Here is a 12,917-nt window from a genome sequence, read left to right on the forward strand (position 1 = left end):
CGTGCACGGCACCGGGTTGGTTCTTGGTATTTAGAATGGATAGACTTCATCGCAGTTTCCCAACGCGAATGACCTGGCCAACACCCAGGATCCAGCCAATTCTGCCCTCATGTTCAGCCTCAAAAAGCGTCACTCCCATTGTTAGCCTCTGGAAGTGATCCCGTCCCGGGACGACGGTGTATTTGCCTCTCCGATGACTTTCATGCCAGCACTAGCGTCCATAACTGCTAGGTCCTTCGTGTACGTAGGCCCTTCATAATCAATATTATGGCAATCCTAGCATGGCCGCAATAGTCTGCAAATCACTTTTCTGCATCTTGCCGTAGTCAACTTAGCGAATCTGACACGCCTGTCTCGACAATAATAATAATATTGCCAACTGTAGTCGACAAGGTTTATCTTATTGCTGTGCTTGAACTTGGCCGCCAAGTCTTTTCTCTTCATCTCGGTCTGAGCAGCTTCTGTGTAGGAGTCTAGAGAAGGGAGACCAAAATGTTAGAACGAGGTTCAATAAGCTCATCTGGACACGGTTATGTGGTTGTGGGTGGCCTTTGGGAACCTAAAGGATTTCAAACGTCTTCCGGAAGCCCATAGACAGTACAGCCATCCTCGCTGAGCCTTTTAATGGGTTAGCTTGCTACTACACCATAACAATTATACCATCAGGTACTTACCTATATGGCTGCGGACATGGCAGGCCGACTGGGGTATAGTCCTAGCCTTTTGGCTTTCACAACCACATTGAGAGGGGATGTCGGCTTGGTTCGAACATCCTGGTAATTTCTATATCTTCGCCTTCCAAATCACAGAGCTGGTCCCCTGTCTGTTGACCTTGTATACGGATGGGCTGGCTGAATTGAGGAGGGCGAGATAGCGTTACGATTCCAGGGGAGGCAAGACGAGGCTTCGATAATCCAGGGAATAATTGTCTCACTCGATGGGTTATGGACGATGGTGCGATAAAGAAGAGTGCAATGTCTGACGGTTTGCAGGCAATATAACTGGAAGAGAATCATATCAAAAGTCAGAGATGGGTTGGTCAGGAGCTGAAGTTAGAATCGCAAGTCAATCATCAAGCAGGGGACAAACGTTGAAAATGGCATTTTCATCAGATACATAATGGGAGAGGAAGATGAGCAGTCAGTATGAGGCAGTGAAGGAAGGTGGGCAAAAGGGAAGGAGCGAGTGAATTGCTATATGGAGGAAAATATCTGGAATAAAGAAAGAAACTTAGAAGCATAACAATTTCCTTTTAATAGATATTGGACAAGCCATGTAAAAGCCATCCGAAACGACTCAAAAGACATTGATCGGCTTTAACTAACCACATAAGTAAATGAACCAGATTATTAGACTAAATCGTTGATATATATGACAGATTGTACGCGAAGAGACATAATGGAATAAAGCAAAGAATTTAACATAAATCATGATGCCAGCAACAACAGTAGGAAGTTATTAGAGATCTGCCATGTGTATTGTATCTAATTGTACCAGACAATAGCAATAATGACGAGGCTAGTCCCTAGAGCTCAGAGCTGTCTAAGCCCACTAGTTGAAGACCAAGCGTCCATTATCATTCCCAATGCGCTCGGACAGGTTGATATCCGCATCGTGTCCCTCGCCATCGACGTCGCGCAAGACAGCCCGGAGGACAGGGACGCCATATTCTCCTTCGCGGTCGAATCTGACATTTTCGGCACTGGCGTGGAAGTCACCGCCATCCCAGTGGAAGTGTCCTAAATAAACGAGTCAGACTAACTGATGCTATGGTCGTGTAGAGGGGCACTGCAAGACAAAGACAGATCAACATACCATTGTCGTTTCCAATGTGGTGATCGAGATCAATAGTGGACTCCTCCTCATCACCATTCTCAGTGCGAAGAAGAGCCCTGAGGATGTGGCCATCCACAAGCTCGATGTGGGAAGCAGATTCGTGGAAGCTCATAGTGTCGATTTGGGAGAGAATAATGTAGAGTAGAGTGTAAGAGACTATGTATCATAAACTTCTGGATGGCAGAAGTGGTCAGGGAAGGGGACTGTCCTTATATACCCCATACGGCGAGGCCAATACACCCCGAATTGCGATACGGGCTTACACAAGGAATCATGCAGCAGCCCCCAGTTCCTGTCCGACACTTGTCCTGGACTCATTCGTCGCACTGCCTCAATTGCGCCATGGCAGCTGGCCCGAGTGGGGCATTCATTGGGACGACCGGCATTGGCAAAGCGGGGAGATTCTACTCCGTATACGGAGTAAGCGGGGAGGCTTTTTAGGACAAAGAAACCTAGCGAGTTAGTGTTTCCAGGGTGGACAGCTGTGGATAGGACAGAACGGGACCATCTACACCGCCCGTCCACGTCAGTGGGTGGATCAGCACTGTAAACATTCCAAGCTGTCATCTTGGCGGGGTCTCCGGTTCAAAAGAGGACAGAGCAAATCAGCTTGATGTGCAGTTATCGTGGCGCATGGCGACACCTCCGACGGTCCCCAGCCACAGGATTCGAGCGACATGTCCTGATGTTGCACTGTGCATGCGCGCCAAGGATGCAAGATCCCGTGACAGCCTTAATGACAGCCACAGTACGTGGGCCACACATGGCCAATGAAGGTCGAATAGACCGAGGAGAAACGCTGGTGCCTAATAGGGACAATGTGGAGCTGAACAGAGCCAAGTCAATTTGGGGATGCAGCCTCATGTTGTCAGTTCTTGGCAGTCGACATTGCGAAGGGGTTATTCACAAGTGGCGTATAGGGGACCTGTGGCTGGATAAGGCTAGCCCTGTGACTTGGGAGGGTTTGGAGGGTTTGGAGGGGCTGAGGTGGATCATGTCAAGATTGACAACGCATCATCCCAAATTTTTGTCTCCTATTCTGGGAGAGAAAAGTCAAAAAATAGAGATTCACCGTGCTATTCCGTACATACGGAGTACACTCGCTAGTTGAGGGGTAAATCGGCTGCTGAAATGCCTAACATTTGGTTGAAGCCCCTTTTACTGAATATTAGTCATCCCAACATCACGTGCGCGGCATATTTTTGACCACTAGTGTTGGACAGTATGGACAGTTCGGCAAATCGCATCCAGAGTAACCTGGCTTGACGCAGAAGTTATTCTTGGTGTCGATGAGGTTGTTAAAAAAGAGGAGGTAAGGTATGTTGTGGGTGAAGCGATTAACAACCAGGCCCTCGAGGTTTTGGACCCGGCCCTGATCGAGATCCAATAGTCGGCTGGGCTACCGTCGATGTCAAACAGCTCAAACTTCCGTTCGATAAGACATTGTACCAAATCAGCGGTGGTAATGGCATTGATGTTTGATGTAGCTGCAGCGGTCCAAATGAGTTGATGACTCTCCAAGTCCTTTGAGATCCTTCAAGTTGGATATATTCATGTGGACCTTCTTTGTCTCGGGTATGAATGAGCTTTTATATAAGTATTCACCAGGTGTGTAGGCAATATCAGTGTGAAACATACTCCGTATTGTGGATTGAATCATTTGTCCCACTGGTTGTAGTTCGAGTGCCGAAACAGACTTACCGACGTGGCTACACCACGTCCATTCATTGTATCCGCTTCATCAGATCAGATTGCATAGCTCTCGAAGGGCCGATGGAGCTCGCTCCATTTGATTTCGATTCTTACCCTATGAAGAGTGGCCAGGTTCTAGGCTAGCGCGGTCTAGTCAAGAAATGGAACCGATATGTTGACGGGACGAGAAGGCGGAGTTATCACACAGATGGCATTAAGGCTCAAATAGCTGGCAACTATTCAGGACTGTTCCTACGCTATTGGGATGTGTATGTCCATCTACCCTATATGATATCCTGCTAAGACCTCGGTCCCTCTCGAATACAGACAAGCAGCACGTCTAGATCGGATAGTAACTTTGGAATGAATGCAGTCCGGACATAAATCACCTCGGTTCACCATAGCAGTATTCTAATCTCTTTCCTGCATTCACCTGGAAGAAAATATGATTTTTAAGGGAACTAAATTCACTACATGGAAGAAGAAGAAGAGGATGTGAAGGAGGTTTCCGACAGGTCTAAAGAAGCGATTCGATTTCCTCCTTCTTCTCCATCTTCATCATCCTCTCGATCTCCTCTTCCCACTCCGCGGCCTTCCTCCTCTTCATCTCCTTCATGTCTTGTATCTCCCTCTTCCACTCCATCTCCTTCATGTCTTTTATCACCTCCTTCCACTCCATCTCCATTCTCTCTATCTCCCCCTTCATCTCCTTCATCCTCTTTATCACCTCCATCCTCTTTATCTCCCCCTTGCTCTCCATCTTTGTCATCCTCTCTAGCTCCTCCCCCCACTCCTTCACCACTCTCTCCATCTTCTCCTTCATATCCTTCGTCTTTCTCATCGCCCTCATCCTCTTGATCCATTCCACGGTGTACTCATCCGGGTCCCAAGCGAAAATTATGTCCCTCTCTTTGACCTTCAGATCCACATATTCTTCCATGAGCTCTATCTCTTCTGGTTCTAAGAGATGGAGTCTCTTCCGCCATACATCGCAGATATTCTCGTATTCACATGTGCTTCCGAAGAATCGCTGATCGATCTTTTGCCAATATATCGTGTCGAAAGCAAAATTATTCCTTGCGGCGTACATGATCCAAAAGTCTCCGCTCTGCCAACTGTCACGCATACGACTAGATAGCCGCTGGCCTTCTAGTAGCCGTTTGTTTTGGATTGCCTCGTCTTCGGCTTTCCGCATTGCCTCAAGAAAGGTCTGAAGCGGTTTCTCATATTCCATGGACCACTCATCAAGGCCTTCAGGCCAATCTTCTGGCTTTTTGAGAAGAAGCCACCAAGGTGGCGCATGAGTAAATTCGGCTGGGGCGGTATACGTAAACTCCCAATCCACCACTCCGACGATGCTTTCAGGTTCATCAACTAGAACATTTTCTGGTCGAAAGTCGTCACACCAAACAGGAAATGGGCCATCATCATGTAATATCCATTGCTTTCTCTGCTCCTGATCTCGAGCAATTTTGCGGAAGAGAAACCTAGCCACGAATTTGCGCCGAAATTCATCCGCCAAGACATCCGTCGTGACGTCCTCTTCGATATCCGCTTCATTCCTTTGGCTTCTGAGGTGTGAAATGTGGAGCTCAGCGAGGGCTTCAAAGTACGACGACGCCTTATCGTACGTGGTGATCGGTAGCTTCGATCGGGGTAACGTCCCCAATTGCACAATTTCGTTCATAGAGTAAGACAGAGGCCGATGTAACACTTCCCACGTAGAATCGGCATTCTTGTAAAGGGATCCTATCCGGCCAAAAGAAAGTGTAGACAGCGAGAGAATGATGTTGGCTAGTTTTCCATATAGCGCTTCTAGTCTCATCGGATTGAGCTCCGGATTAAGTACTGGACGTTGTCCTGGTTGGCGTCCTGGCGTCTCAAGAAGATCACCCATACTTCCCTCGTGGGGGATATAGTTCATGATGATAAAAGGACCCAGTTCTGAGGGACTCTCCTTTGTCTTTGTCCAGCGAAAGATAGAAGGCACCGGGATTGGGATTTTGTCTGAAGTTTTTTCTGAGAGAAATTGCATGATGGAGACTTCATTCCGGACTTTTTCTTCAGGAAACATGATAGCGCCGGGCAGTGGGAATCGTATAATAGCGCCGGAATCATTGGTGAAATCCATCTTGAAGCAGGTGTTGAAACCGCCTGTGTTGAGGAAATCGAACAGGGCACATTCAAGATCGCTAAATTCTTCACAAAGAATGGCTCCAATGTCATTGTAGAAGTCCCCATCAGTGCGAAGAAGTTTTGGCCAGTCCTCCCAGATCTGGGAGCTTATTGCCCAGGCATAATCGTCGTAGGGCTTACATGCACTCATTTCAGAAAGACTGGATGAAGAGATAATTAGGGAAAACCGCAGATATGCCTAGTGATTTTTTGAATTCAATGAATTGTTGTTGGTGATTGATAGGGGAAACCGTACCGATGCCAAGTGACATGATCACATGATAACAATCACAAAAGTACTCTCCTTGGTCCTGTGCTTATATCGAGAACAATGCTTCATACGATGTTCATCCCCTCCCAGTGGTTCAAGGCGATGAGGGAACTGGCGTTAGTGACGGGTTTTGACTAAAAGGGAAGCTGAGACACACGATAGGGAAGGTACCACGTTTTATACGGCATTCTTGGAAGAATTAGAAATAAATATGCAATTGTTCTTGAGAATCCCGTCAAATCCCAATATAAAACACGCCCAACACCACTGGCAAGCTCCCATGCCTTACAAGATCGACAGATGCGCAGAATCGACAACCCATCCCATAACACATATCAGGTGTATCAACAGAACACATTAGAATCATAATAAGTCACAGATTAAACTCCGTTACGGTAGATTTGAGATCCACCAGAACGGATCTGGATGGTGTCACGTCGCTGCAAGACCACCAGTGCACGATTAAGTGCCTGTTCGGTATAGTTCTTGCCATCAACAAAGTCACGGCGCAAGGTAGCCAAGCTTGTGCTCCAACCAATGGGGAGGCGACGCTTCAGCTCGTCCTCAATCTTGCTGCTCTGCTCCATGAGTTCCTTGCTACCTTGGCCCTCACCCTGGGTAATGGCGTCCATAGTGGATGCCAGGAACAGACGGATAGCCTCGTCCACGTGGGCTTCCGTGGCGATGGGAGAGAGAGAAAGTTTGGCCAGGGACTCGGAAATACGCACAATGGCCTCAAGTTGACGGATGGTGATGGGGATCGATGATCGAGTGTTGGATTCAATCTCGGCGCGGTGGACTTGCTTTCGGATAGAGACGAAGTGGGACGAGAGCTTTTCGGCTGCTTCCGGGGAGAGACGGGGCGCACAACGACTAGATGGGATGTTAGTATGAATATAGCAGTTGGAATCAGTAATGAGTGTCAACTTGCCTGCGACAGTAGCTGATGTAGCGCTTCATCTGCTCGACGGGAACCTCGGCTTCCACCTGCTCCTCTAGACCACGACCACCCATGTGCACACCCATGACGTGGCGAGCAATCTTCTCATCCCGGCCACGCTCGTGTTCGTCACGGACGATGAAGATCATATCGAAACGGGACAAAATAGTGGTTTGGAAATCGATGTTCTCGCCAGGGGTCTTGAGATCATCGTATCGACCGAAGACAGGGTTAGCAGCGGCTAGTACGGACGTTCTGGAGTTAAGGATTGTGGTAATTCCGGCCTTGGCGATAGAGATGGTCTGTTGTTCCATAGCTTCGTGAATGGCGACTCGGTCTTCGTCACGCATCTTATCAAACTCATCAATACACACAACACCACCATCAGCAAGCACCATGGCACCACCTTCAAGGTAGAACTCGCGAGTGTTATGATCTCGCTGCACGGAGGCTGTCAAACCGGCGGCAGATGAACCTTTTCCAGAGGTATAGATGGCGATAGGAGCAGCCTTTTCAACGAACTTCAGAAGCTGAGACTTGGCAGTACCTGGATCACCCAGCATAAGCACGTTAATATCACCGCGAAGCTTCATTCCATCAGGAAGAATCTTCTTTGAGCCACCCATGAGCAGACACACGATAGCCTTCTTCATATCCACGTTTCCATAGATAGACGGGGCAATGCTTCGAGCAAGTGCATCGTACAAGTCAGGTCTCCGGCTGAGTTCCAAAAATTCTTGTTCTTCCTCCTCAGAGAAGACTGAGTTTCCCTTTGCTGTCTGGTCGAAGTCCGAGGTAATTCCCACTGCACGGAGATAGGGGTTGCGGATAGCCACGGCAGCCTCCTTCTTAACACCCTTCGCTTGGTAGATAGAGAAGATACCCATTACTGTGCAACGGGAGCCAGGAACCACTCGGTTGGCAAGGTAGCGATCGGCCGAAATAAGAACGTGTCGCGGCATCTCACCCACTGGCACCTGGTCGGGGGCTTCTTGAAGCTTGAGGACTTGCTGGTCCACGAATTGACATTTTTCGTGTTGAACGACGTAAGGGTCCAAGGGACATTGCTCGTTGGGCTGATCGTTGTCGTCCCTGGGTCGACCGCAGCGGCGCGGCAGCGTGAGGCCAGAGAAGCCACCATCGACCTGGATGTTCTCGCTGTAGTCGCAGCCTTTGCAACGAACGTGAATGATAGTTGATTTGGAAGATATTGTTGAAGCTCCAATGACAATTCCGGGGATGCGAACGAGGTGGGAGATGTTGGTGGCATTGAGATCACGGATTGAGATGTGCGATGCCGAGGAGTGTAAGAGCAGTTGGTGGGAGGGTAGTATGATATCTCGCTGCCCAGGGTAGACAATCCGTGCAGTACATTGCTTTAGAGCTAGCTCGAACTACTTCGAGTCAGCGAGGGCCAAGGTCGGCGGGATAAGAAACTTACAAGAGGAATGATATCGCCGGGCTCGGTGGTGAGTTTGTGGGCCAATTCTTCGTTGTAGGAAATCAGATGGGCAATGTCAATATCACAGTAAAATTGTTTGACAAGTGCATTTTGCCGTAATTGATCACTGTTGTATGATAAATTAGCTTACATTGGAACCTCAAGGAAGTGGGATGCGTACCGGTAGACGAATGCATTATCCAGTTGAAATTCTAGCACGAAATCCCGAAGGCGGTTTTGAATAGTGGTGCGATCTTCATCAGCACCATTTGTGCTGGGAGCAAGGACGCTCAAAGTATAGGGTGTGCGTCTATCCATGGTGTAGAGGACCGCAAATATTGCAAGTTGGGGGTTGATGATTTGGCGGAAGGGAGGCTTCAAGAACTTTTGGTTAGTGTGGAACCAACGCGACGCGTCGAGGGTTCACGCGTTAAGTGGTTTCTGAGTCAGCTGGTGCCTGAGGTTGGAGCTATCTGAGTCAGCACGGGGAACCGCGGGCCCGGCGTTAGCGCATTGACCGATTGGGGAGATTACCAGCTTGATGGAAACAAAGCCACATCAGTCATTCTGCACACAGGACCCAAGTGATCTCGCACCAAAATCGCGAATCGCAGAAGCTGACTTGATCAATATTGAACCTTGTACCTGAGCCTGCCAGCGCTCTATAGTCAGGAGTTTATCCACTGTCATGATCAGATAACACAGAACATCTCAACGATCGGCTGTCCGATCCGGCTGTGACAGCCATGTCGTCAACCAGTCCACGAAAATCAATTGATAGCTTGGCTTCTGGGGTCTCGTCGCCTTCGATTTCTTATTCAACAAGTCAGCTGGGATCACCACGTGTGGCCCCTCAGCGATTCCCCCTGAGGAGGGGATCAACCGCGAGCTCGATCGTGAGCATAGGAGGTGTCCTGGACTCTTCTCACTACCACGGCTCAATCTCAGAGTCTGTCGCAGAGTCTGGGCAGAATGGTTTGTGACCTTGGAAATCCTCAATTGCTCGATGATTGACGTGTTAACGCCCATGTAGCCATTTCGACACTCCTCCAGCCCCCGATCATCCGCACCGGTCTGACGACCGGTAGCGCCACATCCTCCGCCAGCTTCAGGCCTCCCTCCTCTCGTGATATCCCGCCTGTGACTCTGACCAACATTAAGCACGTGGATCCAAAGGTCTTCCAGCCATATCTATCGCAAGTGGGCACTTTGTACGATGTATTTCAACGACCGAAAGAAGGCGCGGGAGAGGATACACTACCGGCGCAGGCTGCTAAATCTCCCAGGCCAGATTCTGATCGCGATTCATTAATGCCATGGTCCCTCGAGCGGAGGTCTTCAGTCATCTCGACTACTTCAAGATCATCATCGCCTTATGATACTCGCGGCCGACGCCCCTCCACTGGCCGTGGACGCGCCCCCGCTGTGACCCCTCTCTCCACTATTCCTCCTGTTTATTTCGAAGAGGACTTCCATCTGGAGAATCCTCGTACGTTCGATGTGATATCAGAGAAATCAGATGTGGTTCGGCCGCCGAGACCGCCAACCAAAGACGACGAACAGGCCAATGGATTGGTTGCGGAGCCAGTACAAACCGGAAGAAAAGCACTGGCAACGAATGCTATTCTACAAGAAAAGCTTTCATGGTATATGGACACCGTGGAGATCCATCTTATTTCGTCTATCTCAACGGCCTCGAAATCCTTCTTCACTGCCCTAGGATCTCTCCGAGAATTGCACGCGGAAGCCGCCGACTCGGTCAACCGGATCCAAGTACTCAGAAGAGACCTGCAGAAAATCGATAAAGAAATGGCTCTTGGCGGTCTCAAAATTGTCAATTTGAGACGGCGAAGAGAAAATGTGCGAATGTTGGCAGCTGCTGTGGCTCAGCTTCGGGACGTGGTTGAATCTGTCTCTCGGTGCGAAGGATTGGTAGAGCAGGGTGACATTGAGGAAGCTGCCGATGGACTCGAGGAAGTCGAAAAGCTGATGGCCGGTGAAAAGCTCTCCGACCGCGCCACTTTAGAAGACAAGGAGGGTGCCCCCAGGCGCCTTATCGATCTGCGAGGTATCAAGGCCCTTGAGGGAGCATCTGACGACCTGGCACAGCTCCGCCAACGTATTGGCATGGGCTATGAGACCCGGTTCTTGAATGACCTTTTGGGAGATTTACGACAGCATGTTCAAACAGTGCCATCGAATGTGACATTGCAGCGCTGGGGAAACTTATTTCAACGGCAGCGAGGTGGTCAACGGTCTGGAGTATCGGTATCGCCTGCCTATATGGATTTCAATAGCGAGTTGCGATCACATTTGAACACCCAGCTCAACGGACTCGCACGTGCCCGCTATACGATGCCAGCAGCAACTTCTTTCAAAACCGCTGTTTTACGAGAAATGAAGGGCCTTATTCGCAAACACCTGCCCAGTTCTAGTGATGATGATAATGAATCTATGGTATCGCTATCAACACATGGCGGTCATCAGCTAAGCCAGCAGGAGAAATCATCAATTCTTGCTCGTAATCTGCGTGCTCTCGACTCGGATGATGCTTATACAATGTTGATTAATATCTACACCGGGATTAGCGAATCGCTTAGGCGACTCAGCGTCCAAGTCAAAGTCCTTCTAGATATCGCTAGCGGCTTGGGGAACTCGCCCACTTCCGGCGTCAAGTCACCACCACGAAGCCCCATCCCGCAGAGTATCGATCAAGCTATAAAATCACCACACATGGGACCGACAGCCTCGGACATGGCCCAGGATGAGATTCTACAGGTTTTGGATATGTCGAGTCTGCTTGGTCAGGCCGTTGACATCGCCCAATCCCAGATAATAAAGGTATTGAAGGTACGATCTGAACAGACCGCCCAGCTTTCCAAGGAGCAATTCCTCAGGTACTTCACTCTCAACCGCTTGTTCGCCGATGAATGTGAGGCCATCTCGGGACGCAGTGGTACTGCTCTAAAGACCATTGTCGGAAATCAAATCCGCGATTTCATTACCCGCTTCGGTGATGGTCAGCGCCATCAAATTGTCAATGTCATGGATGCCGATCGATGGGATGCACGCGATTTTGGAGATGCCGAGAACGTCATTCTTACTAGGATTCTCGATGCCAGCACCAAAGACATCGAGGCCTGGGTCGAAGTCTCCAAAATCTGGATTCCCCATCCTACAAATGAGCAAGGCAAAACTGTTGATACTGCCGCTGAGAATGGGACAGACAAGTCCAAGGTTCGCAGTGCCGTCATCGACGAGCAGAAATACATTCTACCTGACTCCGCTGTTGCCATGATGGGTAGCATTGAGGAGTTCGAGTTCCTCATGTCTAATATTCCCAGCATGATCCAGGATATTGCGCCGCATCTACTAGATATCTTGAAACTGTTCAATTCGCGGTCATCGCAGTTGATTCTTGGAGCCGGTGCTACGCGTAGTGCAGGCCTGAAGAACATCACAACTAAGCATCTCGCGTTGTCATCACAAGCGTTGAGCTTTGTTATTGCTTTAATCCCGTATGTACGGGAATTTGTCCGTCGGCATGGACAGACAAATCCATTAATGGCCGAGTTTGACAAAGTCAAACGACTATGCCAGGAGCATCAGAGCGGTATCCACGAGAAGCTGGTGGATATTATGAGCTCTCGGTCTTCGGTCCACGTGAACGCGATGAAGAAGATCGACTGGAATTCCAAGGGATCAGCTCCTGCTGTCAATCCTTACATGGAAACATTGGCCAAGGAGACGGGCACTCTACACCGCGTCTTGAGCAAGCATCTTCCAGACATGACAGTTAGCATGATCATGGTACCCGTATTCAACAGCTACCGTGATCAATGGACGAAGGCCTTCCAGGAGGCCGACGTGCATACGGAGACAGGAAAAAAGAGGTTAGTTTCAGTACTCGAATTCGGCTCATGGTTGATACTAACAACACACAGAATGCAAGCCGATGTCGAGCATTTCCGAACCAAACTGAGCAAAATCGAGGGCGCCAGCGAGGTTGGCGACAAGCTCCTCGAGGTTGTGCGAGCCAAGACCATTACCATTACCAACGAAGCCAATAAGTCCGAGAAGGCGAGTGAGAAGCTCCAAGATCGGGACGATCGCTCTGATTCTACGAAGTCCTAATTTCCATTCTCATTCCATATTTACTCTTACACATATAATTTTTTTCTGCATGTTCCTTTATTCCCTGCGCACGCATTACCGAGCCGTACACTTGTCATTTGCCGCTACCACATATCTGTCCACCACATTTATAGAGCTATCCCAGCGTTTGTAAATATGAATAAGAGCCGTGATTCTCATTCTAGTATATGTAGTATTACGCATTAGACGTGTGCCTTACTCCACTCTCCTTGCTAATAAGGAGAGAAGGAGGATAATACATTCATGCGGTCTCGTCCGAGGGCTATGAAATAATTTCTTATCCGAGACCTGGGGATACGAGGGTATTATGACATGCACGGACCTACGGGCTCTCAGTACTTCGACAAAAGAGTATTCACATTCACTACTCAAGATTCAAGGGCAACGGGATACAGACTTCCAGGAAA

The 12,917-nt window shown here is 49.1% G+C and overlaps 4 protein-coding genes across 4 annotated transcripts; 1 reads left to right on the forward strand and 3 right to left on the reverse strand.

Annotated features, from left to right (window-relative positions):
- Positions 1–1,551: 1,551 nt before the first annotated feature.
- Positions 1,552–1,948, reverse strand: N7518_000141 (CVNH domain-containing protein; the record flags this gene model as incomplete). The annotated part of the gene is made up of 2 exons (XM_057181069.1): positions 1,552–1,739; positions 1,816–1,948. The coding sequence occupies 2 exons, from the start codon at positions 1,946–1,948 to the stop codon at positions 1,552–1,554; spliced, it is 321 nt and encodes a 106-aa protein (XP_057046419.1).
- A 2,097-nt stretch (positions 1,949–4,045) lies between these two features.
- On the reverse strand, positions 4,046–5,854 carry N7518_000142 (uncharacterized protein; the record flags this gene model as incomplete). The annotated part of the gene is made up of 2 exons (XM_057181070.1): positions 4,046–4,157; positions 4,404–5,854. 2 exons carry the CDS (start codon positions 5,852–5,854, stop codon positions 4,046–4,048), a joined length of 1,563 nt encoding a protein of 520 aa, XP_057046420.1.
- A 500-nt stretch (positions 5,855–6,354) lies between these two features.
- N7518_000143 (MCM DNA helicase complex subunit MCM5) lies at positions 6,355–8,673 on the reverse strand (the record flags this gene model as incomplete). The annotated part of the gene is made up of 4 exons (XM_057181071.1): positions 6,355–6,815; positions 6,913–8,308; positions 8,356–8,482; positions 8,537–8,673. 4 exons carry the CDS (start codon positions 8,671–8,673, stop codon positions 6,355–6,357), a joined length of 2,121 nt encoding a protein of 706 aa, XP_057046421.1.
- A 428-nt stretch (positions 8,674–9,101) lies between these two features.
- On the forward strand, positions 9,102–12,489 carry N7518_000144 (vacuolar protein sorting-associated protein 54; the record flags this gene model as incomplete). Its single annotated transcript, XM_057181072.1, has 3 exons — positions 9,102–9,330; positions 9,389–12,248; positions 12,300–12,489. The coding sequence occupies 3 exons, from the start codon at positions 9,102–9,104 to the stop codon at positions 12,487–12,489; spliced, it is 3,279 nt and encodes a 1,092-aa protein (XP_057046422.1).
- Positions 12,490–12,917: the final 428 nt, after the last annotated feature.

This window comes from Penicillium psychrosexuale, assembly GCF_028828465.1.
Source record: "Penicillium psychrosexuale strain IBT 29551 chromosome Unknown utg000001l, whole genome shotgun sequence".
NCBI classification, from domain to species: Eukaryota; Fungi; Ascomycota; class Eurotiomycetes; order Eurotiales; family Aspergillaceae; genus Penicillium; species Penicillium psychrosexuale.